General features: G+C 42.8%; 2 protein-coding genes across 2 annotated transcripts; one reads left to right on the plus strand and one right to left on the minus strand.

The window, feature by feature from the left end:
* RADX (RPA1 related single stranded DNA binding protein, X-linked) lies at positions 1 to 27,959 on the plus strand. The gene is made up of 14 exons (XM_081897592.1): positions 1 to 1,445; positions 2,206 to 2,366; positions 10,114 to 10,306; positions 13,675 to 13,780; positions 15,537 to 15,628; positions 15,714 to 15,836; positions 17,331 to 17,438; positions 18,315 to 18,482; positions 19,682 to 20,010; positions 21,293 to 21,402; positions 22,747 to 22,802; positions 23,797 to 24,069; positions 26,004 to 26,162; positions 27,184 to 27,959. Exons 1-14 carry the CDS (start codon positions 638 to 640, stop codon positions 27,288 to 27,290), a joined length of 2,793 nt encoding a protein of 930 aa, XP_081753718.1. The 5' UTR covers positions 1 to 637; the 3' UTR covers positions 27,291 to 27,959.
* Positions 5,001 to 6,645, minus strand: LOC309362146 (putative CENPB DNA-binding domain-containing protein 1). Its single transcript, XM_081897684.1, has 2 exons — positions 6,114 to 6,645; positions 5,001 to 5,188 (listed from the first exon to the last, which is right to left on the minus strand). The coding sequence occupies exons 1-2, from the start codon at positions 6,636 to 6,638 to the stop codon at positions 5,033 to 5,035; spliced, it is 681 nt and encodes a 226-aa protein (XP_081753810.1). The 5' UTR covers positions 6,639 to 6,645; the 3' UTR covers positions 5,001 to 5,032.

The following is a 27,959-nucleotide window of genomic DNA, read 5'->3' on the forward strand; positions in this document are numbered from 1 at the left end:
GGACACCGAAACGATTTTAAGCTCTTTTTTAAATCAGTGATCTCACGCGCTTCATGCTGTTGTGTCTAAAACATCCCTTTCTCATATTCCAGAGGAGACAGCTGAGCTAATCAGCAGCAAAAAGCGAAAGAACCTCGTGGAAACTGATTCGGGGCAAAGTTCCACCGAACTCCAGAAGGCTTACTTCTGATAAGATGTGTGCAAAAACAACTCAGAAGCAAGTCCCATAGTGTTCAGTGCTACTTACTCCCCAGTAACAGCACACTGCTGCCTTCTTGTGTGTGGTTTTATTTTATTTTATTTAGAATCACAGAACAGTAACAGAAGAACAAACGCGCCCGGGTTTTTTTCTTTTTCTGATAAAGCGCAACAGGCGCTCTCCACCACGAATCCCCGCCCTCCCCCCTCCCCTCATCCCCTTCAGCATCATAGAAACTCCGCCTCGAGTCCGCTCATTGGACAGATTTGTTCGGGTTTTTTTCTCTCCATCCCGCTCGCTCTCAAAATCGGCAAGAAGTTCTCTCCTTGCGCTCTTGGACCTGCAGATAGACCGACAGCTACCTTCTCCGCCTTACTCGCCTAAAGTTGACTGGGCAGCTGTTGTGGGTCTGTGTGTGGCGGGCCAGAGAGTCTGATCATGGGGACATACAGCCGCGAAAGGGAAGAGCTGGGTGCCATTGCAAGTGATGAAGACGAAGATGTGCTGGAGCTATACCTTGAAGACTCTTTCACCGAAACACTCGAACGGAGGAGGGACATGGAAAACGGGACGGGTCGGCTCTCCTGGATACTCGTGGCGTGCTGCCGAGCTGCCGTGGTTCACGACTATGTGACCACCTTCGCAGCTGCTCCGCCGGTGACCGTGTTATCTCTGGACAGGTACCTGAAGGATGCCTCCCAGAAGACACGCGTCAGCTACATTTCTGCTAGCAATATATCCACGCGTGCCTCTTCCTACGGAGAAGTGGCCGCTCGTGCTGACACTCCTGGTCCTTCCGCCGAGCAGCCCGATCCTTTCGCCAGGCATGTGCGCCTTCGTGCCTCGTCCCTCATCAAGGCACCCAAGCGTACTGGCTTCCAATACCTCTATGATATAACTATTTCCGACGGCGTGTACCGGGAGAGATGCTTTCTGGCCCCCGAGTTGAACCGCTTGGTGCAGACAAATGTCCTTCGCTGTGGCCTGCAGGTGCAAATCACAGAGCTTTCGTGCGCTTTCGTTCAGAAGTTTGATAGCTGGATTATGTGCATCGAACAGCTCGAAATTCTTGGCGCGGCCAGTAGAACTGATGCTGTCCGGGGTCAACAGCTTCGCGAACGCAGAAGGAAGCCGCCCGTGCCGCTCATGGGGAGGTGGAAGTATTATCTTCCACTGTGGCATAATGAAGATCCGCATGGGGACAGATGGCGGAGGAAGAAGGATCCAGAAGATGACTTTGCGAATGGTGAGTTGACTGCTGCAGGGTGGGTCATCAATAGTGGGTTGTTGGACGCATGGGACTAATGGTTAGGATAGTCTGGGATTTACCGCTGTTGTTACTGGGTTCAATAAATTTGTCTCTTAGACTTAAGCACTGACAATCTATAGTCTGCTTAATGTGAACAGTGAGAGCCTGGTTTGCAGGAGAAGCCCACAAGCTGAATTTGAGGGAATATGTTTGGTGTCGTGCATTGTCTTATTCAGGTATATTTTGGTCCAACATGGTGGCTATTTAGGCGTGTTTTTGTGTTGTGTGTCACTGCACCGGGACCCAAACTTGATAGAGTGTGCTTTAAATAATTTTATTATAATTTTATTATTTATACCCTAACGATCTGGCTGGGTTTCCCCAGCCACTCCGGGCGGCTTACAGTACAGCTTTTCGGTTCTAGGCTTTGAATAGGTACGGAATACGCGTATTCTGGGTGTTAGGGTCATTAAGAGTCAAGATGTTCTCCTGCACAATTATAGACGTGTGGTTTATGTAGTTGTGCATTATGTACTTGTGCACTTCATTCGTTTTATTTATGACACCTTGGAATTCTCGAGACAGCACCAGAGCAACCTTTAGAAATAGCCAACTTGGCAGGGCCAGTTTTTAAGATCAGCACTGCTTGGTTATTTGTAACTTATCCCTTTGCCGCAATATGTTTTGTAGTAGTGGCAGGGCTGATGAAACCAACTATGTCACCTATACACTTTTGAATCTCTTTTTGCTTTCCTAGACTCTGCAGTTACAACTCTGCGAGATTTGGAGAGAGACTTTGGCCACAAAATAGGCAATAAGATTAAAACTGGCACCCATCCTATTATCATTAAAATAACCCACAGGGGGAGACTTCAGTACTACGGAAAGCCCAGTCTGGCTGTTGATAGGCCGTACCAGGTAGGCTATCTACAGATCTTAACATGCTTACGTCTTGTTGTGCATCCATTTAAATCTGCTATGCTGATAAAAACCTTAATTCTTATTTCTGAATCCTTCCTCTAAATAACAGCCATAATGAAATACAATTGTAAATGGTAATATAATTATATTTTGTTATGGCAGTTATTTAGAGTTCAGGCTTTGTTTTTGGTTTTTTAAAGTTAAAATGAACTGAGTTAAATGTATCTCCTTGTTTATTTCATTGACTGTATCTTGAGAGTATCTTGTTGCTTTGATATAGGTAGAAATGGAAACAGTTCTATTGATGAAAATACCACTGTGCTAATACATATTGTACTAATTTACAATTTACCTGTGAAATAACGGCTTGATTTTTGTGGAGCCTTACTCTGATTAGACTTTCTTCAATATCCTGAGCACACAAAAACGGCTTTCAAAGGCTTTTCAAAATTTCATAATGCTGAATCATGATGCCATTGCTAATGGAATTTTTTAAAAGTGTTCTTAATTCTGTTGAAACAACATGCAGACTGCAGAACACACTGCCCTACATGGCTCCCCATGAATCACTTACGTTATTTATTTTTAACCCCTTTTAATGATGGTTTTTCCCAAGGACAAAAGATTCCTGCATTACAGGGGGTTGGACTAGATGACCCTTGTGATCTCTTCCAACTCCTCAGTTCTATGATTCTGTGATTTTACATTACTCTTGTCTATAGCACACAAACTCAACTTTCACAAGCCCTTTTTCATTGCCCCCCCTTGCTGTTTCTAGTGGCTGGAAGAAAACCTCTCTTCCTGTTGTGTTGCCTTTCTTTTCACCTTCCGATTGCCAAACAGCAAGACTTTTTATATTTATTTTTTATTTTTATATTTATTTTTTATTTTTTATTTTTTATTTTTTATTTTTTATTTTTTATTTTTTATTTTTTATTTTTTATTTTTTATTTTTTATTTTTTATTTTTTATTTTTTATTTTTTATTTTTTATTTTTTATTTTTTATTTTTACCAAGCCACATGTTAAGCTTTCTTTCTGCTACCAGTTTTACACATCACTTTCTTTGCTACAATTTTATTTTCACTTGTTAGCCTTAGTTTATATGCCATTCCTGCATTGGAATAGGTGACCCTTTGGTTCTTTTCCCACTCTATAATTCTATGGTGGTTTTTTAAAAAATGTTTTTATTAAATATTTTCTTGGGTTAAAGAAGTACATACAGCGTCTCTGCTTTCAGTTCAAAGAGTTCTTTCACACAGTTTGTTCATATTCAGTGTGAGACACTGATGTTATATAGACAGTATAAATTTGGGGGGAGAGGGGGGGAAGAAGAGGGGGTAGTAAACTTTCATTCTTCTACATAGTGTATGTATAAGGTTTTTGTGTCATTATTTGGGTAGGCTCTATTTCTATTCATTTATTGGTTTTTGTTGGCAGTGAAAGAGATTTATCTATAGATAAGTTTCAATGTGAGTTCCCTTCTTTTTGCTGAGATGAATTTAAAGGGTGGTTTAGACCACAGTTTAGTCCATTGGGTAGGTTTATTTTGTAACCTATGTCATGCTCCCATTGTTTTTTTGATTGAGATTGGGGGGGGCACTGTAGGGTTATGGAGCAGTATTTTATATATTGTGGGTACCATGCCCTTGCCATGTCCCTCTGCTGTTAGGAGAAGGTTTTCAGAAGTGGTCAAAGGCCTAATCGCTGCCGCCGTTTCTGCTGGGTTGTTTAAGAAGGCGTGCAGTTGGTGGTTTGTTAGCCAGGGTATTTGTGTGTCCCCTAGTTTGTCTTGCATTTCTTGTGCAGGTTTGGGTTTGTTATTTTTGTAGAAGTCGGTATAGCAATTCTCTGATTCTGTTATACTGACTCAAAAGTATAACAAAAAAAGTAGTTTCTGTGTAACTTCCATGTTTAGATTTGCAGTGCTCCCTCCCAGCTCTGTTGTTCATTTGTTCAGAATGTGCCATTCTCAGCATACTCAGAGAGGTCTCTGCAGCTTGGTGCAGGTGGGTGGGGCTGCTTCTGGCTCCTTTGGCACGACGCAGACCCAGGCTGGAAAGTGGGCAGGGTCTACCTGGAGAGCTGGGGATGAATTATTGCTGGCCTCCTGGGGTGTGGGAGGGAGGAGAGAGACTCCAGAGATGGCTGGAAGTGAATACTTCCAAATCCGTTCTGCTTCATATAACTGTAGAGTTGTAAGAGATACTTTAGGAGCATCTAAGGCAGGCTTTCCCAATCTCCCCTCTATAGTCTTTGCCTTAATTTTCCACCCATGCATATACAGTGGTGCCTCGCAAGACGAAATTAATTCGTTCTGCGAGTTTTTTCGTCTAGCGAATTTTTCATCTTGCGAAGCACGAAATCCCATAGGAATGCATTGAAATTCAATTAATGCGTTCCTATGGTCAAAAAAAGTCCAAACAAAGCCAAATTTGGTACAACAAGAGTTTATTAACTGCTCTTTAAAGTCACACATACTGTAAAGAACATTTCAAAAATCGAAGGAACAATAAATTAAGTTTCTAAACATGACAGAAACACATTTAAAAATCAACAAAGTGTACAGTACATTTTCTAAGACTCTGGGGGACAACTCAAAGAAGGTTCCTCTTCCACTCTTTGCTTCTTGCTGAAGAACCTGTCCATGGTCTGCTGCTTCATTCACCTTTTCAGCACCTCCCTGAAAGGTGACATGACCGTCGTATCAAAAGTGTTCTCAAGGTCGTGTGCCACGTGCTTGTCAGGGTGGTGCTGTTGTGCAAAAGCCTGCACATCCTTCCACTTCTGGCAAATGTCCCTCAGTTCTTTGGAGGACAGCTGTTCCTCAGTTGCTTCCTCCTCTTCCAACGAGGCCTGCTCCTGCGCAGCCTCTGCCTGCAGTTCAACCAGCTCCTGGGTGGTGGTCGTGCTCCTCCACCAGCTCGCTGACGTCCTCCTCTGTGACCTCCAGGCCCATGGTCCTCCCCAAGGCAACAATGTCCTGCACCACTGTTGACTCTGGTGCATCAGAGTCACTTGGTGCCACACAGTCCGGCCACAGGCTGCGCCAAACGCAATTCAAATTTCTCTGGCTGATCCCGTCCCAGGCCGTGGTGGTCATCTTCAAACAGGTGACGATGTCGAAGTGGTCCTTCCAGAATTCCCGCAGGGTGATGGTGGTGCAGTCAGTCACCTTGAAGCATCGCCTGAAAAGCTCCTTGGTGTAGAGTTTTTTGAAATTGGTGGTGACCTGCTGATCCATCGGCTGGAGCAGTGGCGTGGTGTTAGGCGGCAGGAACATGATTCTGATGAAGCTGAACTCCTCCAACAAGTCCTCCTCAAGGCCTTTAGGATGAGCAGGAGCATTGTCCATCAAAAGCAAAGCCTTCAGCGGCAAGTCGTTGTCCAGCAGGTACTGTTTGACAGCAGAGCCAAAAGCAAGATTGACCCAGTCCACAAACAGCACACGTGTGACCCAAGCCTTACTGTTGGATCGCCACATGACACTCAGCTGCTCCTTGTCGACCTTGTGTTTCTTGAAGGCCCGTGGGTTCTCCGAGTGGTACACCAGCAGGGACTTGATCTTCAGGTTGCCGCTTGTGTTGGCACAGAAGAGCAGGGTCAGACGGTCCTTCTTGGGCTTGTGGCCAGGCAACTTGGCTTCCTCCTGTGTGATGAAAGTCCTTTGGGGCATCCTCTTCCAAAACAGCCTGGTCTCGTCGCAGTTGAAAACCTGCTGTGGAACGTAGCCCTCCGTCTTCACAACCTCCAGGAACTCCGCTGCAAAGTCTTCAGCCGCAGGAACATCAGAACTGGCAGCCTCTCCATGCCTGACCACGCTGTGGATTCTGGATCTTGTCTTGAACCGGTCAAACCAACCTCTGCTTGCCTTGAAGACTTCTGGCTCGCCTGAGGTTCCTGGCTGTTCCCGGATGAGGTCTGCGTGCAAGGCCTTGGCCTTCTCGCAAATGATGGCCTCAGTCACTGTGTCCCCTGCACACTGCTTCTCTTCTAACCAGATGAGCAGAAACTTCTCAACCTCCTCCAGAACAGCTGGGCAGTTCTTCACGATCCTGGTGACTCCCTTGGCTGCATCAGTCGCAAGGATCTTCTCCCTCATCTTCAGGATGGTCCCGATGGTCGATGGATTCCTCCCGTACACCCTGGCGAGGTCTGTCACACGCATTCCACCATTGTGCTTCCGGATGATCTCCTCCTTCATTTCCAGCGTCACCTTCTCCTTCTTCCTGTCGCCGGCCTCTGCAGCAGCAGTCTTCTTGGGTCCCATGGCAGCACAGCTCCTTCGCAAACTCAGAAGAAGAAAAAAATCAGTGCTTCACATCCAAAAAATTCAAAAGCACCCAGCCATCCACCACACAGAAATTCAAACCCAGAACCTAGTCCTTGAATTCCAAACACCCCAACCCAAAATCCAAAACCCCCCAAAAAAGTTTTAAAAGTTTAACTTACCAAATGGCTGCAAAAGAAGTTTTGGAAAAGCTTCAAAAATCACCAAAGGCTTCAAAAACCTCAACTGTTCCCCCAGCCACCCACCCATCACACAGAAATTGCAAACACCTCCCCAACTGTTGCAAACCCCTCCCCAACTGTTCCCCCAGCCACCCACCACACAGAAATTCAAACCCAGATTTTTTTTTTTAAAAAAACACAACATGGCCCAATGGTCACAGAAAATCATAAAAATTCAAAAAAAACCACACAAGCTCCCAGATTCTTGCAAACCCCTCCCCAACTGTCCCCCCAGCCACCCACCGCACAGAAATTCAAACCCATAATTTTTTTTAAACAACAGCAGAGTGGCCCAATGGTCACAGAAAATAATAAAAATTCAAAAAAAAAAACCACACAGACTTCCAGATTCTTGCAAACCCCTCCCCAACCGTTCCCCCCAGCCACTCACCGCACAGAAATTCAAGCCCAGGATTTTTTAAAAAAAACCAACAACATGGCCCAATGGTCACAAAAAATCATAAAAATTAAAAAAAAACCACACAAGCTCCCAGATTCTTGCAAACCCCTCCCCAACTGTTCCCCCAGCCACCCACCACACAGAAATTCAAACCCATATTTAAAAAAAACAAAACAAAACAACATGGCCCAATGGTCACAGAAAATCATAAAATTTCAAAAAAAAAACACCACACAGGCTTCCAGATTCTTGCAAACCCCTCCCCAACTGTTCCCCCCAGCCACTCACCGCACAGAAATTCAAACCCAGAATTGTTTTAAAAAAAACAACAACATGGCCCAATGGTCACAGAAAATCATAAAAATTCAAAAAAACACCAAAAACAAAAACCACACAGGCTTCCAGATTCTTGCAAACCCCTCCCCAACTGTTCCCCCCAGCCACCCACCACACAGAAATTCAAACCCAGAATTTTTTTTAAAAAAACAACAACAACATGGCCCAATGATCACAGAAAATCATAAAAATTAAAAAAAAAACCACACAAGCTCCCAGATTCTTGCAAACCCCTCCTCAACTGTTCCCCCAGCCACCCACCACACAGAAATTCAAACCCAGAATTTTTTTAAAAAAAAAAAACAGCAGAGTGGCCCAATGGTCACAAAAAATCATAAAAATGCAGAAAAAAAACCACACAAGCTTCCAGATTCTCGCTAACCCCTCCCCAACACCAGGTCCTTGAATTCCAAACACCCCAACCCAAAATCCAAAACCCCCCAAAAAGTTTTAAAAGTTTAACTTACCAAATGGCTGCAAAAGAAGTTTTGGAAAAGCTTCAAAAATTACCAAAGTCCTCAAAAACCTCAAAAAAGGCTACCACACCACGTACTATGAGTTGCTCCTTGAAGTCAAGTCGCAACTGCACCTCTTCAAGCAATGCACCCTGGGTATTAACGATTTTACGAAAAAGGAAACAAACTTGCAAGACGTGGACCACCGGTATGAAATTTACGGCATGTAATGCCATAAGAGAGAATATTATGAAAATGGTATACAGGTGGTACATGACCCCAGTCAAGCTTGCAAAAATCTATCATCTGCCTGATAACAAATGTTGGAAATGTAAAGAGACTGAAGGTACCTTCTTTCACCTTTGGTGGACATGCCCAAGGATTAAGGCCTTTTGGGAAATGATATATAATGAAATGAAGAAGGTATTTAAATATACTTTTTTGAAGAAACCAGAGGCCTTTCTCCTGGGCATAGTCGGCCAATTGGTGTTAAAAAAGGATAGAACTTTTTTTATGTATGCAACAGCAGCAGCAAGAATACTTATTGCAAAGCATTGGAAGACGCAAGATCTACCCACCGTGGAAGAATGGCAGATGCAAGTAATTGACTATATGGAGATGGCAGAAATGACTGGCAGAATCTGAGACCAGGGAGAAGACTTGGTGGAAAAGGACTGGAAGAAATTTAAAGACTACCTGCAGACACATTGTAAAATCCATGAATGTTAAAATGATGTGAGATATAAAATAATATGGCATTAGTGAATAAGTTATGATTATGCAATAAGGAATGTAATAGGGACGAAAGTTTGGAAATAAGATTTACTTAAATATTTTAACAGATAATGAGATTTGAAAGAGGATAGGGATTTGCTGAATCTGATGGTAAACAGGAACACAAGGAAGGGAAGTGTGGGGAAGTCAAGAAACAGGGTTAAAAAATTCAGAACTTTAAAGGGAAAAATGTTTATTCTTTATTTTTTTATGTATTCTTTATCTTCGTTGCTTTATGTTTTGTATTGTTTTATTTTTTATATGTTCTTATGTATCTCTCTAAAAAAAAACTTAATAAATATCTTATAAAAAAAACACAAAAAACTTGCAAGACGTTGTCATCTTGCGAAGTAAGCCCATAGGGAAATTCATCTTGCGAAGCACCTCAAAAAACGAAAAACTCTTTCGTCTAGCGAGTTTTTCGTCTTACAAGGCATTCGTCTTGCGGGGCACCACTGTAATATGCATTCTCACCATTTGTGTTGTTCTCACACTGTTTGAATTTTTTTGGTGTAAGTGCATTGCTATAGATGGAGGTCAGTCGCTGGATGCAGGCCCCAAGAAGGAATTTCGCCTGCACATTTATTGGCTGGGTCCTATGTGCTTCCTCCTACCTCATAGCAACTGTCACAACTTTCACATGGTGGATGAGGCATTGGGCTGAATCCTGAGCAGAGAGGGGCACCCTGCCTCAGCCCAGTGGAGGACCCCCATAAGGGATATTGGAGTGTGGTGCTTTCTGTTCAGAAGCCCGGTCGAGGGCTGACAGGGCAAGATGTCCCCTGCCAGGACTAGATGAGCTCTTTCAGAAACAGTTCACACCATGGTGGACCTCAATAATGGTTTGCCCAAGCTGTCCAATGACAGCTTGTTGAGCCAGCCAGCAAGCTGGCTGACCATGTGCCAAACCTGGTGCAATAAAGTTGCAGCCTAATTTAATCCAACTCCACTTTGTGTATGCCATTATTTTGACCACTTCTGCACTACTGCACAGAACTTGGGCCCACATACAAGTCCCACTGAATGGGGTTTGCTACCGCGCAGATGTTCATAGGGTTGCCATCTTAGACTTTAAGCCTTCTGAATGGGGGAAGCATTGCTTCTGTTCCTATGCAGCACCTTATGCACAGCTGATAAACTGAGGAGGAGCATGCCATCAGAAAAGTACAGATTAGCCACAGGCATTTTGAAAGAGCAGTTCAACAATACTTTTCACTCTTCCACAATGTTGCTGTGATCTTGTGGCTCATATTCTTAATCTCTTTTAGGCATCTTTCATTGTGGCTGATCGTTCCGGTTCTATGACCATGGTGCTGTGGAACGACATGTGTTTTGAATGGTACAACACTATGCACGTTGGCACTGTGTTGCTTCTTGAAAACTATGGTGTTAAAAGAAGCTGCCTTTTTAAAACACAGCAAACTATTGGATCCATTGGCGTGAAGAAATTGTTCTCAATAGGTTAAGTATTTTGAATATTAATTGTTGTTCAACAATGTGTTGTTTTTTTGCAGTAGGTGGCAACGTATGTTTAGTTTCACTGACCATTTGAAAGCATATGGCTGTTCATTGATTATAACTGTATTACGGCACATTGAAATCTATACCTAGTTCATGAAGGGGATACATTGACCACTTTGAGGGGAAAATAGCACTATCGTTTTTTAAAAAAATCAACTGCCCCTAGAACAGAAAGTAAAATTTTACTGCCTTGGCTACAGAACTAAGGTGTAAAATATGTGGGTTTTTTAATCATTTTGGTGTTTCCCCCCAAAAGTGTTAAAAGTTGAAATTCCTTATTGTCCCAAGTCAACCACACTTTTCATCTGCTGTGTAATAGTAACTTTCAGTTGTTGTTGCTTAAATCCACAAAAGTCTTTGATACCCCCATCACGCCTTCTGTAACCAGTATGATTACCTTCAAATTATTTTGCTTTACATATGTATATATAATGCATTGGGGAGAAAGTGAGATGTTTCTTCAGGCTAGGAGGAAAGAGAAGTGCAAGTCACAATTTGTCAATTTAAGACATTTATTATTATTATTTACAAACATATTCTCAGTGGACTGATGAAACAAAGTTTCTTCTTTTTACACATCTTAAATAAGTCTGTGTAATCATGAAGAGATAACAAATAATATAGGGGAGAGGGAAAATGGCCAAATGAAATTAACAAGGAACAATGTAAAGTAAATAATGAAAATTTCTGACAGAAGAATTGATCTTCCCACAGCATTCATGGAAAGCTCATGAAATAATCTCCCAGATTTATAGTTCTTTTTGGAATGTAATTTTGTAATTAGCATGTAATTTTGTTTCAAAGTTCACTTTAAAATGTCATTATTTTATAACACCACATAAACAACAGATCAACGAATCTGGAGGGCCACAGATGTCCCTCTCCTGTTGTGAGATCACACACAACTTTCTTTGTGTAACTTGAGAAGCACTGCTTCGCTCACTTGTTTAAAGAGTAATACTGAAAGTGAAACCTTGCTTGTGCCTTGGTACCTTGTTGCTAAGACTAAGTGAAGTTTATGCATAACTATTTCAGCTGATACTTCAGATATTTGTATTGATTCAGAAATAGATATTAGGGCTTTGCAGCTCATGATGGTTAGACCCCCATTTTGTAAAAGACACTAGGTATGTAGCCCTGACACTGGCTTTTCAAATACCTGTTGTTAAGTCCCATGAGCTACACAAAACAAAATACTTGGTCCCTCCTCTTAATCTAGAGAACTCCATAAACATTTACAGTACGGAGCCATTCTTGGGTGTTAGCTAGATCAGTGTTTCCCAACCGGTGTTCCGCGGCACACTGGTGTGCCGTGAGACCTTGCCTGGTGTGCCGTGGGAAGAGCGAGAGAAGGCACCTGCGGGGAAAGAGGAGCGAGCAGTGCGCCTGCACGCCGCGGCGCCCGAGATCGCTTCTCCCCACCGCCCCTTGCTTCAAAAGAGGCCCGGGGACAGCGGGAAGCGCTGCCCCCGGACCTCTTTTGAAGCAAGGCTTTGCGGGGAGAAGCGATCTCCCCGCAGCCCCTTGCTTCAAAAGAGGTCCGGGGGCAGCGGGAAGCGCAGCACTTCTTCCCCGCTGCCCCGGACCTCTTTTGAAGCAAGGGGCTGCGGGGAGATCGCTTCTCCCGGTGCTCCGAAGCGGGGCGGGGGGGGCAGGAACACCTGCCCCAGCCGCCCCGCTTCGGAACGCTGCTCCGAAGCAGGGCGGGGGGGCGGGAACCTCGCACCCCGCCGCCGGGCATCGGAACGATGCCCCGATGCCGGGCGGTGGGGCGGGAACCTCTCCCCCCGCCGCCCGGCATCGGAACGATGCCCCGATGCCGGGCAGTGGGGCGGGAACCTCGCACCCCGCCGCCGGGCATCGGAACGATGCCCCGATGCCGGGCGGTGGGGCGGGAACCTCTCCCCCCGCCGCCCGGCATCGGAACGATGGCCCGATGCCGGGCGGTGGGGCGGGAACCTCTCCCCCCGCCGCCCGGCATCGGAACGATGCCCCGATGCCGGGCGGTGGGGCGGGAACCTCTCCCCCGCCGCCCGGCATCGGAACGATGCCCCGATGCCGGGTGGTGGGGCGGGAACCTCTCCCCCCGCCGCCCGGCATCGGAACGATGCCCCGATGCCGGGCGGTGGGGCGGGAACCTCGCACCCTGCCGCCGGGCATCGGAACGAGGTCCTGGACCTCTTCTGAAGGCAGGCGGGGGCAAAAGTCTTTGCTCCCCCGCCTGCCTTCCCGGGACAGCGGAGACTTCTCCGCTGCCCCGGGCGATCTTAAAATGCTGGCGGGCGGGAGCGAAGCGTTCGCTGCCGACCCCCAGCATTTTAAAATCTCCTCGGGGCAGTGGAGACTTCGCTCCCGCCCGCCAGCATTTTAAAATTGCCCCGGGACAGCAGGGGCTTTTAAAATGCTGGCGGTCGGCAGCAAAGCCCTCCTGTCCCCGGAGCTTGCGGGGCGGGAGGTGGGAAGAAGGGCTTTTCTTCCCACCGCCAGCCTTCAGAACAGCCTTCTGAAGGCTGGCAGTGGGAAGAAAAGCCCTTGTCCCCGTCCCCCCCAGCCTTCAGAAGAGGTCAGGGGACAGACTGTCCCCGGACCTGGTCTGAAGGCGGTTTCCCTAGGAACGCATTAATTGATTTTCAATGCATTCCTATGGGAAACCGTGCATTGCAAGACGAAAAACTCGCAAGACGAAGAGACTTGCAGAACGAATTAATTTCGTCTTGCGAGGCACCACTGTACTTTTTATATAGTCAATATAGGCACAGAGTTAATTTTTTTAACATTTTCTAATGGTGGTGTGCCTCGAGATTTTTTTCATGAAAGAAGTGTGCCTTTGCCCAAAAAAGGTTGGGAAACACTGAGCTAGATTCTTAATATTCTGTTACTCCATTGAAGGGAGAGGGGGGACCATTTTTAACATTGAAGCTCTTTTGAAGAAATTCCAGTCTAACATTTCTCCGTCTTCAATCTTCAAACGCTATTCAGCCGGTATTTTGAATTTCTGCCATTAAGGATTCAGGCTTCTTCCCTTTGATATAACCACTCACATTATTTATTTATGGTTGATCTTGGAAGGCAAAACCGAGGGAGGCAGTTGTTAAATAGTTTCTTAGTGAGAAGACTGTCCAGAAAAGCTCCAAACATAGTGGCACTCTATCTGATTTTAAATCTCTTCTGCTACCCAAAGAATTGAGTCTGGGGGACAACAGTGTTTGTTATGCATACAGGAGTAGCAGAACTACTTAGGCAGCCAGGATCTCAGTTGTTCAATGTGTTCAATGTGTGTTCTCACGGTTAATTTCTTTTTCTCCTAGAACTAACACTAAAGGCTGGGCAAAGACCTATAATTACCATCATTCCAAAAGAGGACATTAAAGTGGAATGGAGATTGCCCAACATTCAGTATCAGTTTATCACAAGGTTGGGCTTTTTATGTTCTCTTTTTTGGAGACAATGTGTTGTAGCAATATACAAGGCAGGCATCAATAATGTAACAAAAGTGGGAAGGAGGAGGGAGGGGGAAAGTAACAGAGGAAAAAAAGCTTTGTCATTAAGCATTATCTATTTATTATTGCATTTCTATCCTGCTTTTGCTACCAAAGGAGCAGCAAACGAGGCAGAAGAGCAATACAATTGAAAGTGAAATGCCGTATTTTCCTGTGTATAAGACTTTTTTTTTTTTTGCTAAAATTTTGTAGACAAAAATGGGGGGGATCATCTTATACACGGGTAGTGAATGCAGTGGGGGTGATTGGATGTGGCAAGCGGGTGGGCAAGTGAGGGATTGGCAGCTCAACAGCTCAAGAAATATTTATTTCTTAATTCAGGGTTCAAAAAAATAGGGGTCGTCTTGTACATGGGGGTGTCTTATACACAGAAAAGTACGGTAAATAAAAACATTTAAAAGTTTTAATAACATTTTAAAAGTTCGACTTGATCCTTATGGCTATTCACTTCAGGCTTCTCATGAGCAGTATCTTGCATACATCAAATGCCTTGTTTAATAGGATTTTTAAAAAATAAAAAATAAAATTGAATGCCATTAAGGAAGGAGACTCAAACAGGGAAAGCATTCAATAAATGGGGAGCTGTCACCAAGAAGGCCCCGTCACGGGACAGTATCAACCATGTGTAACCCATTGGCAACAGGGGTGGCATTCTTCCAGGTACTTTGATCCCAAGCTGGTTAGGGCATTGCATGCTAGTACTGACACTGTGAGTTGGGCACAGTAGCTCACTGTTAGCTAGCGCATCACCCGCAGGACTACTTGGCCTTGTCAGGCTGCAGCAATCTGGGTGCTGCACTCTGCACCAGCTGCGGCTTCCAGGATGTCTTAAAGGACAGACCCCTGAGCTGGTGGCACAAGAACTCTCAAGACTAGACCAAAGCCCTCATGCCTTTCAGGAAAGATAAAACTAATCATGTTTGTGTGCCTCTTCCACGAATGGTCCGGAGGGTGGCAACACGAGAAAGGGTCTTTTCTGTGCTGGCTCCCTTTTTGTGGGATGCCCTCCCCAGGAAGGCTCACCTGGCACCTTCATTACATATATTTAGGCACCAGGAGAAAGCATCTCTCTTCATCAGGCCTTTGGCATTCAATGTTTTTGTGGAAGCAGTGGTTATTGGTTCATTTTTGTTTTATTATGATGTATTTTGTGTTCCCAATTTGCATTTTTATGATGTGAACCACCCTGTGATCTTTGGAGGAACAGCGTTATAAATATTCAAATAAATTAATGGGGATTATAATGATGCTGGTGGAAGGTCACTCAAGCACGGACAACTGAGGCCAAGCTTTGCCAGTCTAGGAAAAGTCATAGCTGGTGAAGCAACTTACATATATTGGTCATCATCACTCCTTAATGCTTGGGAATCTGGTGAGCCATTGGAATCTGGAGCACTTCCAGACTATGAACCTGTTCCTCTAGAAGGAGTGCAGCCATGTTGTTCACCTAATTCCTAGATATGGGAACTGCTTACTCACAGCACTTCTGTCTTATCAGGATTTAGGCTCAGTTTATTAGCTCCCATGAAGCCATTGTTTTCAGATACCAGTCCAACACCTTCAACAACCTGTCCAGATTCAGGTTAACTGGAGAGATGGAGCACTGTGTTCATAAACATGGTGAGATTACTGTGTGCTGCAAATATCACTTGTACTTTTCTGTATTACAGATCCAAGCTGCTTGTCACACCATACGTTGAATACTGTGATGTAGTTGGGCTTGTGAAATTTGTGGGGAGGACTCAGCGCACAAGGAAGACAGGTTATTTTTAAATATTTTTGTGCTAATGAACAATTAATTTAAAAATACTTTCTGAAAATGTTCAACATTTCTGTTGTCCTTACAGAGCATGGAGAAGACTTTTTGATCTATCGTTGGGTGCTGGTTGCTGATGGAATCTCAGATAAGAATCTCATCCTGAAATTGTTTTCTTCATCTCAGCCTGAAATATTTGAGAGAATTCACCCAAGTATTTGTTTTTTTTAAAAAAAATATCTCTGCATTTCTCCCACCCCAAATCTTGTAATACCCTTTTCCTTAAAAGTTTGCTTTAATTTTGGGTATTGGCAGACAATACCATTGCAGCTCCTTCTAGAGCCCCTGACAGAATAGTAGAAATGAGGAACTGAAACTTGCGCATCTTTGCATGTGATAGTGCTCAGGCAGGTTTTTATATATTTTCTCCCTTGTTTCTGAAGGGAGAACTACCATATTTTTCGCTCTGTAAGACACACTTTCCCCCTCCTAAAAAGTAAGGGGAAACGTGTGTGCATCTTATGAAACGAATGCAGACTGCGCAGCTATCGCTGAAGCCAGGAGAGAAAGAGGGATCGGTGCGCACCTATCCCTCTTGCTCTCCTGGCTTCAGCGATAGCCACGCAAAGCCTCCTGAGCGCAGCGGGAGTCCCTTCCATTTCTCCTCCCACTTTGCTGGAGAGTTTCTGAGCAGAGAGGGAGATAATATATTTTTTCTTGTTCTCCTCTAAAACCAGGTGCATCTTATGGTCAGTGCATCTTATGGTGCGAGAAATACGGTATATATGAAGTACTCTCTAGCATTAAACCTTTGGTGTAAATTTCATGGCCTTAAATCATAACCCAAAGAGTTAGGTTTAGGTGTGTAGCAGGATTTGGGAATTTAGCAAGACTTTTGACCTTTTAAAAAATAAATAGCAAGTTAAAAGTCGGAGACGATGTGTAGGCTTCGGCCTGAGCAATATTGCAACAGACCAAGGGTCCAACAACATCCTGGGCCAATTAAATTCTATTCAGAGTAGATCCATTGAAATTAATGGACCTAAGTCAGTCATGTTCCTTTATTTCACTGCCTGCTCTGAGTAGACAGAGTACTGGATATGGCACTCTACAGAGGACAGATAAATGCTTCTGCAAAGCCCACAATTAATCTGTAATCTTCCACCTCAGCTACCTAGTTCTCTCCAAGCAGAAAATGTAATAAACTGGGATCTGGTGAGTACTATTTGAAACTGCAGGTGAGGGCTCATGTGCTGGAATACTATCTCTGCAGATACTATTGCTACACAAAAACACTCTTGCATCCACAAGATGCTTAGACTAGAACACCTCTGACATTTGATTTTTCTATACAGAGAACTATTTTCAACACAAAGGAGGCATGCATGCAATCTAAAGTGATGCAAACCAGTAACTGGTTTTTCTCCTCATCTGCTGTTTGTGAGAATGACAACCAAGTCACATAGTTTTAACTGCTTGGTAGAACAAAAGTTTTAGTTTGGCTGAGCTAGGAATTGTAGGAAGTGCAATAATAATAATAATAATAATAATATAATAAATAACAATAAAAATGCTGCCATTTGTGTCTTTTGCTTTAAAACCTGATAGTTCTGAACATACATACATACTGAATAATATGTGTGAAATAAATAAATGAAATGAAATAACATTTATGAAAAAAAATGATGCATTCTTTCTCCATCTCCAGGGTCACTTTTCGTATGTACACACCTGAAGGTGATCCGAGAGATTGCAGGGAATGGCTCCTTTCCATCTTACCTGAGAACTACTAACGAAAGTCAAATGTTTATTTGCGGTAAATAAACCCTAATTTCGTAATCAATACACGCAATTTGTAACATACACCTTCAAGTGCTCATGTACATCTTAACCACATTTTTTTGTTCCCCTTTTACCTTTGGGCTTCAGCCATTTTGCTTTTCATTTTTGATTGTAATTTATTTTATTTGTTTTATTTGTTTTAAAGGCTTCCTCAACCTCAGCCCTCCAGATGTTTTTGAGACTACAATTCCCATCATCCCTGACCACTGGTCCTGCTAGCTAGGGATCATGGGAGTTGTAGACCAAAAACATCTGGAGGGCTGAGGTTGAGGAAGCCTGGTCTCGTGTTAGGTCTGTATCTGTGGGATTCTAGCAAGAGTACTGCATCTATGGTGTTGGAAATAAAGCCAGAGTCACAGAGAAGTTGCAGAAGAATATTAAATCTCTGGTGAAATGGTGCACTATGATAACTTCCTAGAATCATAGAACTGTAGAGTTGGAAGGGACCGCAAGGGTCATCTAGTCCAACCCCCTGCAATGCAGGAATCTTTTGCCTAAAGTGGGGCTTGAAGCCACAACCTTAAGATTAAGAGTCTCATGCTCTACTGACTGAGCTATCCCACAGACTGGTCTGCGTGCAATGAGCCTCTTAGGCAGCTTAGAAACTGCTGCAATTCTTTCCTATCCCTGCGCGGTCTCTAGAATCCTCATCACCAACATTCCCGATACCATTTATTAATTCTATAATGTTCTTCACGGAGCCACCACCTGTTGAGTTCCCTTCCTGTTCTGCGATTCTATAATTCTATTGGCACAGTCACTTATAAAAAGTTGTTGCTTTAATATTATGATCCTTTACTAGGCTTTTCACAGCCTTTTCTTGTTTGTTTGTTTGTTTTTTTCTTAACAGAGGGGCACAGAGGCCAGCCATATGAAAATGAAGTCAGAGTAAAAAGCATTGCTCGTTGGAGGAGAACTCTGGAGAGATCTTCGCATGCGAACGAAACTTTCATTGGTGGATATTATCCTTTGCCACCAGCCCCAGACACTTTTCTGAAGTGCTGTGAAACTACTGGAGGTAATGTTTTTTATTCTGCATTTTCATTCAGTCATGCTTGCCACTTGGCAATAGTCATGTTATTAAACGACATATTTCTGTGCAGCTTTATTCACTTATTTGTACTTTTTAGTAAATGATCACAATGCTAAACAACAAACTATACCAGTAACAGTCATAAAAAGGTAAAGGTAAATGGTCTCGACTGACCATTAGGTCCAGTCGTGGCCGACTCTGGGGTTGGGGCACTCATCTCGCTTTACTGGCCGAGGGAGCCAGCGTACAGCTTCCGGGTCATGTGGCCAGCAAGCCGCTTCTAAGCCGCTTCTGGCGAACCAGAGCAGCACACGGAAACGCCGTTTACCTTCCCGCCGGAGTGGTACCTATTTATCTACTTGCACTTTGACATGCTTTCAAGCTGCTAGGTTGGCCAGAGCAGGGACCGAGCAACGGGAGCTTACTCCGTCATGGGGATTCGAACTGCTGACCTTCTGATGGGCAAGTCCTAGGCTCTATGGTTTAACCCACAGCGCCACCCGCGTCTCAGTAACAGTCATACACTAAACCAAAAGATAGAGGAGGAATGGGGGATTTGTTTGGGAAGTTTATTGACGAATAAGAAAAATATTAAACTATCAGAGCAAGCCAGTTAGCAGGGTTTTTAGACAAAGATTTCTATATAGTTTCCCCAGCTCTTTACACATATATGTGTGCACCACAATATGGGGTAGAATTCAATAATATATATGTGAGTCAGTAAAATGAAATTATTCCAGTACAAGATTAAGATGAACACACACTTCTGATCTCAAGCCCCCCACATTTCACATGTACCAAGGACTTGCAGTGCTGAAATAGTGGGTGAGCAGTGGGGACTTTTATTTCCTGTTTGTAGTCTAAGGGTGGTCAGTAATGAAAATCAATCAGAGGTTTATCTGTACCAATTTAAAAGCAATAATTTAACATTAAGTGCTTTTCCATTTGAATTTTTTTGAATCCCACATTCATAATTTTTGGTAGTATTGTTTCCTTAAAACTAAGTTTATCTTTAGCCAAATTATAACAATTTCAATTATTTCCCAATTAATACAATTATTCAAATCAACTTCCAGTTAATACATTTTAGTTATAGTGGTTCACTGTGTGGTGGATTGGGTGCATTTCTGTTCAAAGCTAAGTTTTGGGGGATGATGATGATGATGATTATTATTATTTTGCAGTTGATCCAGCGTTGAAAACCATCAATGAAATTGGGGAAGAGATTGGAAAACTGCACTACAGGGAGCACAAACGCATTGCTATTCGGGGGATAATTGGTGCTGTAAAATATGTCGACTGCACCATCGTATCTCCTGATGCCTCAGTTGAGGCACCAGTCCAGGCACCAGTCCAGGCACCAGTCCAGGCACCAGTCCAGGCTCCAGTCCAGGCACCAGTCCAGGCACCAGTCCAGGCTCCAGTCCAGGCTCCAGTCCAGGCACCAGTCCAGGCACCAGTCCAGGCTCCAGTCCAGGCACCAGTCCAGGCACCAGTTGAGGCACCAGAACAGGTATGGTGCTTGAGAATTAACAGTATAAGTATTTGGATACTATGTTTTACTTTTTTTTTTCATTTTTAAAGTAGAAATAGAGTTTGAAAGGCTTAGTTTAGGTTTTTAAAGGTTTAATGTGGATGTTCCATTTTTTGAGAAAAAAGAGTATTCCAACTGATATTTAAAACTTTCTACATGTGAAAAAAGGTGGAAATGAATCGAGAAACTAAATGGGGGGGTAGGCAGAACAATTTATTTAGTAGATCATATTTGAAAGACTATAGATATCCTATAAACTAATCCCTATGGTTCTGTTACTGGAGTTGAATCTAGATTAGGATTTAAAATACAGTGGTATATTGGGTTACAGACACTTCATGTTACAGATGCTTAGGGCTACAGACTCCGCTAACCCAGAAATAGTGCCTCAGGTTAAGAACTTTGCTTCAGGATGAGAACAGAAATCATGCGGCAGCAGTGCGGCGGCAGCAGGAGGCCCCATTAGCTAAAGTGGTGCTTCAGGTTAAGAACAGTTTCAGGTTAAGTACAGACCTCCAGAATGAATTAAGTACTTAACCTGAGGTACCACTGTACTATTAAGAGAGTTAATACGGATGGACAATGGGTGACCTACAGGGAATTGCTGCATTTCACAGGGGGGAACCCAAATTGAAATCAATGGAAAACCTAAGGAGCCAAGTTACAGACTATTTGCAATATCATCAGTTACATGATATGTTTAAATTAGGTAGACAGAATAGTCTAAAATGACTTGTTATCAGAATGCGAAACAAAAGACGAGCTAGTTAGAGCCTCAGTGACACACTGGGCAGTAGATATAGGGCACAACATAGATTTCTAACCTCTGGGAGAAACTTTGGGAAAGTGACTTGAAATTTACAGCATGCTACTCTTTGAAAGAGAAATATTTGAAAATGATTCATAGTTGGTCTCTAACTCCAAGTAGGCTTGCTAAGATGTACAAGACAGAATCAGATAAGTGCTGGAAGTGTAAAGAGGTGGAGAGAACTTTCTTTCATATTTGGTGGACATTTTAAAAAGGTAAAAGGGTATTGGGAAATGATTTATAATGAACTGAAAAAACACGTTCAAAATAACTTTCCTTTCTGTTGGGGATGATTCGGACTGAAATCCCCAGGTGTCAGAAAAGGTTATTTATGTATGCAACAACTTCATATATATTTTCCTGTATATGTGAAGAATGGCTACCTAGAAGTTGCTGTATTTCTTTGTTTTTGAATAATAAGGCAAGATATCTCCTGTTGTTCATTTTCTACAGGTCAGCCAGGAACCTGTGGCAGGCACTTCTGCACAAACCTCCCAGCCACCCGAACAGCAACGTAGAGGACCCAGAAAGTGTCAAGCGAAGAGAAAGAATAGGATTGTGGAGTAAGCTATTTCTCTAAAATGGAATTCCCTTTCTGTTTTTGTTGGCATTTGTCTACGTTAGGCCACAATCCTGGTTCTGTTGACTTCCCTCTGAGCAAGATTAGGCACACATAGCATGGGAATTGTGTACTTTTCAAATGAGCTGCATCAATGTTCTAAAATGCCTTAGGTTATCATTTGCAAAGGAAATCACTTTTGCATTGCAATACCATGGCTGGCCTCCCTCTGTCTTGGGAGACACTGGAGGTGTGTTTTCCTTTGGGGGTGAAATCAAACCACGGGAGAGTTACAGTGATTGCTTTGGCTGTGGAGACCGATATGGTTGTTGCAGCTGGGACAGAGGATGGCGTCTGGTTGTGCTTTTGCAAATGCACCATGGCAGATGCACCGTGTTCCCACCGGTTAGATGTGAATAGATATTTGGGAAAGACCTTGCTAAATGAGGTAGTTAGACCTGGGCAGGAATAGGTTCAAAGCATCAGGATTGCAATACCAAAGAGACCATTTAAATGATTGATTGATTGATTGATTGATTGATTGAGTGATTGATTTGAAATAATTTGTTTCACCTCTTTTTAGATGGCTCTTAACAATGAGTTAACTTTTTAATGTTTTGTGGGTGCATGTGAATATGTGCAGAATCCAATATAGCTTCTAGATAGGACTGTGGCTCCAGAAAGTGCCCTTGTGTGTCATATGATACTACTTAACTTATCAAAAGAAAACCAAAGCTGCCTACTAAATAAAATGTTGCCTGACTGATTTTTCATACTTCACTAGTGCAGCAAGCAAGAAAATAGCACAAGTGGCAGATTCTCAGTAACTTCTTGATTTTATTGGATTTTTCCCATTGCTCAGTCCCTGCTCCTGCCCACCTAGCAGTTCGAAAGCACGTCAAAGTGCAAGTAGGAAGGTAAACTGTGTTTCTGTGTGCTGCTCTGGTTTCACCAGAAGCAGCTTAGTCATGCTGGCCACATGACCCAGAAGCTGTCTGCGGACAAATGCCAGCTCCCTCAGCCTATAAAGCGAGATGAGCGCCTCAACCCCAGAGTCGTCCGCGACTGGACCTAACGGTCAGCGGTACCTTTACCTTTTACGCCTAATGCCAGTTGCCCTATCAATGTAGCGGCACAAACATGCCATCACAGCTGCTTTGAAGTTAAGGAAAAGGAGGTGGTGTCACGTCTGCTTTGGCCCTGATCATAAGACCTAAGTGAGTGCTTTAGTCAGTAAAGATAAAATGCTGCAACCTGAGAGTTCTATGTGTCAAAATGGTGATTACTGGCAAAATGGCCAAGCAGCCCTATAATCCCCCAATGGCAACTCTACTCTTGGTTTTTACAGGTCGGGTGAAGATGAGCAGGATTCATCGGCTCCAGCGCGAAAGAAGCGCAAGAGAAGTATGGGTCTTATTCCTTGAAACCTATCTGAGTGCCGGCCTTTTACATTAAAATAAGCAGCACCGGAAGCCTTAGCAAACTTAATATGCCTTCCTAACCGTTTATAGTAACGTTATATGTTGTTTAGTTAGTAAAATTCTAGCTAAAGTGTTGGTTTTTAATCCTGGCTTAGTTCCCTAATGCCAAACGGAGATGATGGAGGAGAGATAACCTTGCTGCTTCAACCAAACCTTTCATTTTAATTTCAGTGAATCTTCCTTCCGGAGGCCCATATGCTACAAGGTCTTATGTTACAAGGTCTTACCTTGTTATTGTGAATAGCTAGGTGATTTCAGTTACTGTAGCTAAATTGCATACGTGAATTATCTAGCTTGGATCTTCTACATTTCCTGCTGGCCAGTGCTGCTGCCCCATTATGGAACCCTAGATTTTAATTCTAGAGTACAAGGCAGCTGATTTAGTGCTTCTGCGCATGCGCGACCACCAAAACCCGGAAGTAACCCGTTCTGGTACTTCTGGGTTTTGGCGAGTTCATAACCCAAAACAACCGCAGCCTGAAGTGGTTGTAATCCGAGGTATGATTGTACTTATTTTAAAGAAAAAACAAAATGAAGAAGCCTAAATTAAAAAAATAAATTAAATGAAATAGGATTCCCATTTATTATACATATAAACTCAGCAAATGCAGTGCATGGAAGAGAGTGAAATAAACTGAGTGAAATAAACAAAAAATCCATTCTGGAATAGTAATCATTTTGCTGAACTTGGATTTTCTGAAAGTTTACAACTTGAAAAGTGCAGGAAACACTAGCTAATGCTACTTTGTTTTTATTTTCTTTTGAAAATATATAATAAAAGCCTATATCTACTGTGCTGCTGTACTAATTCCACATGCACACAATTTGGGGAGGGTTTTTTCTGGTTTATTGAAAATATAGAATAATATTATAAAAGTAAATGGAGATTAACAACACACTTACTATCTTCGTATTAGGAACTTCCAAAAAGAAGCACGGTTGGTCTGCAAAACGTTCACCAGGTTCTTGGGAAAGTAGCCTCTGGGATAAAATAAAAGACCGCTTGGAGCAGCACTTGCATTACAGCAGAGTTTTCCCCGAAAGCTTTCCATCAAAATTTAATTATGAAACTGGAAGTTTTCTCATGCAACTGTGCAATCTCCAAGCATCCAAATACAGATATGTGCCAAATAACGAAGATCAAACTGAGTATGCCTGTCCTTATGAATACTATCAAGTGACTATTGTCGGTAAGTAACCACCATCTCTGCAAAACAAAATTCAGCATCCCATTGGGAAGTGCAGGGGCACGCAGGCTCAACAACTCTGGCTCCCCCCAAAAATATGAAATAAAGTCAAACCATTTTTGCAGGCAAAAAAATAATAATTTCAATGTGGGGGGAGGGGTGACAATAAATTTTCTGTACCGGGTACCACCTGACCTTGCTATGCCACTGGGGAAATGTTAACAGTTTTGTCTGGGTGTTGAAAGAATAATGGTTGTTGCACAGAGCTAAGAGGGAATGGATAATGTATCTAATGGTGTGGTTGGTTTTTTGTTAGAGAGAGCAAGAGGTCAGAGTTTGCGGGTATCTGGGTTCAAAGGCAGCTTGGCGGTTTTGGACTGGTGTTTATCTCACAGTGTAACATACTCCACAGGTTTGCTTGGGGGATAAAATGGACAGAGCAGGGAGAAAGGATGGGATATAAAAACATAGTTAATGAAGAATAAATAGAGCAACTGTAAGGGGAATAGTCTAGGATCCAAAGAACCTGCTTTTACTTCTACACATTCGAGGGGGGGGTTGTGTTCTTCAAATAGCAGGCCTCTCATACTGTATATGGTAAGTAATTGCTGAAACTCAGGAGATTTCCCCCCGCCCCCCCCCCCAAAAAAAATAACTGTTTGGACAGCAGCCATAGTATGCCTTTCTCAAACTTGCAGCACTTGCTTCTTGAATACATAAATAAGGTCCTCTGCATTTCCAAAGAAACCGGCCCTGCATTTTAGTGGAATGATTTTAGATAGATTGCAATTTCAAAATCATAGCAAATGCAGAACGGTGCAAAGATGGGGGGAGGAAACTGAACAAGGACACATTCATTTATATGCTTGCAATAGGTTCCAAATGTGGAAGAACAAGAAAGTAGAATATCTGATTAGATGGCAGCATTTTCAATACAGGTGTTGAGCTTAAATTGAGTATTAAGGTGTGTGTGTGTTTAAAGAGCTTGGAATATGGATAGGGTGGGGTGGGGTGGAAGGGCAATGCTGTCTTGCCCTATATTAACAAGAGCACAATTTCCAAGTCTTGAAGCAGGGGGAGAGAGATTATCACTTCGCTTGACACCAGTAGTATATCACTCAGAGAACTTTGTTTGGTCCTAGAAGGATATTGTTGGAAATAATACAAAGAAAACCTGTGAGGGTATTAAAGTATGTAAATGGAAGAGCATGCCGATGAAACTTTGTGTGCATAGTCAGTATGTTGGGACATCAGCTGTTGGGGCATGAGCCAGAATTAAGTCACATCTCAACCTAAATTGGACTTTTTTAAGAGACAATGGCCACCTCATGAGAAGAGAAGACTCACTGGAAAAGTCCCTGATGTTGGGAAAGATGGAGGGCACAAGGAGAAGGGGGCGACAGAGGACGAGATGGTTGGATAGTGTTTTCGAGGTTACCAGCATGAGTTTGACCAAACTGTGGGAGGCAGTGGAGGACAGAGGTGCCTGGTGTTCTCTGGTACATGGGGTCACGAAGAGTCGGACACGACTAAACGACTAAACAACAACAACAACAAGAGACAACTATGGGGGAGATGAACAGATTGATCCATGTCTATCTATCTATCTATCATCTATCTGCAGTATCTACCTACACAATGATTAGTGTTGTATATTGGGGGGGGGTCAAATATACAGCTAAACAATAGATTACTGAGGAATGCAATAGAAGTAGTGGTTTTTTATAGGTTTTCAGGGAAATGTCTGGGCCATTGCGAATCAAGATTCTGATGTTTAAGTTTGAAGTCTTTGGTTCAACTCTTTGTCAGGTTGCCATTAAAAGTGTAGACACCAGTATTTGGATGAGCAATTTCCCTGTGCTGAAAGGATTGTTAAAGACAACTAAATAGTTCTTTATGCTAGCTGATGGTAACAAAATATATCCATTTTTGTACAGGAATGAATCGTGACACAGCTATAGATGTTGCCCTCCTGCCTGTGTGTTACGCTGAAAATTCAGGTTTACTTCAAGCAGCGGGCATGAAGTGTGCTACAGTGGATTTGCCTAACACAAGTGGGACCTCAAGTAAGAAGACGATTGCCCAGGCACTTTCTCGTAAGAACTTCTAGATGATATTGATGGTTTGCTTACATGCCCCCAAATAAGCAAGTGTAGTTGTAAATGAAGGTTTGCCACGTAACAGACCTTAATACAAAACCTTTATTTTAGAATTGCCTCCTGGATCACTTGTTATCTAGTACGGTTTGCCTAGCCTTGTTGCAGGACTAAACAGTATATGTCTAAATGCATAGCTTCTTCCCTGAAGAGATAGAAACACTGTTAAATGGTGATTCTTCTGAATTCCAGCCACTTGCTAATTGGCAACTGTAAATAATTACAGTAAGCAATAAAGTGCACAAATGCTTCAATGAGCATATTTCTCTGCATGTGTTTGCCTGCATAATTGTGTCTGCAAAGGGAACTGGTTTTGAATATTTGAACCGCAACCTAATAGAAGATTGCAAATTATGCTTTTCTGTTTATTAGTGCCAGCTTTCCTTGTGTCGTGCTGTCTTCCCGGATATGTGAAACAAGAAGGAACTGGAAGCATTCTTTATTGTGTCAATCTTAGAATTTGTATCTCCAGAAACTAGAAGCCTACAGATATGCTGGGTGGCTGTTAGATAACACCCTAAACTCCAGTGTTAAAGTAATCTTCTGAAATGGAAGCATTTGCTATTTATTTATTGATTGATTTTGCTTCATGCTGAGTTAATAATTCCAAATAAGAGTGAAATTCCCCCCTTTTCTTCCTATTTATTTATCTATTGGCCAAACACTGAAATGAGTTGAAATTCTGAAGATTTTATCCATGCTGTTGAGTAACCTGGATTAGGAGGATTCATCCAGATGTTTTTGTTCCCTGCTTTAGGCACAGGGGATTGGTTTTATGTGAGAGTATTTTCCTTTGCCATCATGGTGGAAGCAGGAGGGATTGATTCTCTGCCTTCCCCACTCTGCTTTATTACCTGTTTGGGTGTAACATTGATGATACTCCTGGGAACGTAACAACAAAGCAACTGTTAAGCATTTGTTTTTTAGTACTAACGTCCATATATTTGTGTTTGCATACTAGGTGGTGGGCTGGTGAGAAAACCTGTGATCTGCGTCCTGGATATCTGCTCTTTGGGAGAAGACAAAGTTGAAGTCTTTCTTAACAAAGTGTATCTGGCCACAGAGTAATTTAACAAGACAGGTGGAACATTCAACTTTGGGCCTTGGGAGAGGACAGTTTTCCATGTTGCTATACTTTGTTTTGCAAATCTGTATTGCATTTTACTGACAAGTGCAATATCGTACTGAAATATACTCAGAGTCGAGAGTGGATTTCATGCTCTTTATTCAGCTCATAGTGGTAAGGAGGGAATGAAAGTCCCCTCAAAGTATCTGGTTTATATACATTATTTACACAATGGGCTGCACGTGATTGGCTAATTCCGGAATTCTCCTGTAAGCCAATCAGATTGTGGATTCACTTCTATCTGGAGCTGGATTGGGTGGCTCCTGCCGACCAATCATACTGCTGCATTGTTCTAGGACCAATCAGACTGCTGCATTCTGAATCCTATTGTTCTAGAACCAATTAGACTGCTGCAGTTTGGATCCTATTCAACTCAGTACATAACACGTACGAATACATTTACTTCAGAACTGCACATATGGTGGTGGGTTTTTCCTTGTATTAAGATTTTTTAGTATTTTGCAATAAGTGAGAGAAAACTAATTTAAATTTAAAGAAAACAGCTGGGAGGGTTCACAAATTAGTTTAATTATACAATGTATTAATTCTTAGTACTGGTTCCCCCCCCCTTTAGTATTAAGGTTTATACTTTTCATAGAAATATAAGATAG

Source organism: Podarcis melisellensis (genome assembly GCF_964234715.1).
Source record: "Podarcis melisellensis genome assembly, chromosome: Z".
Taxonomy (NCBI): Eukaryota; Metazoa; Chordata; class Lepidosauria; order Squamata; family Lacertidae; genus Podarcis; species Podarcis melisellensis.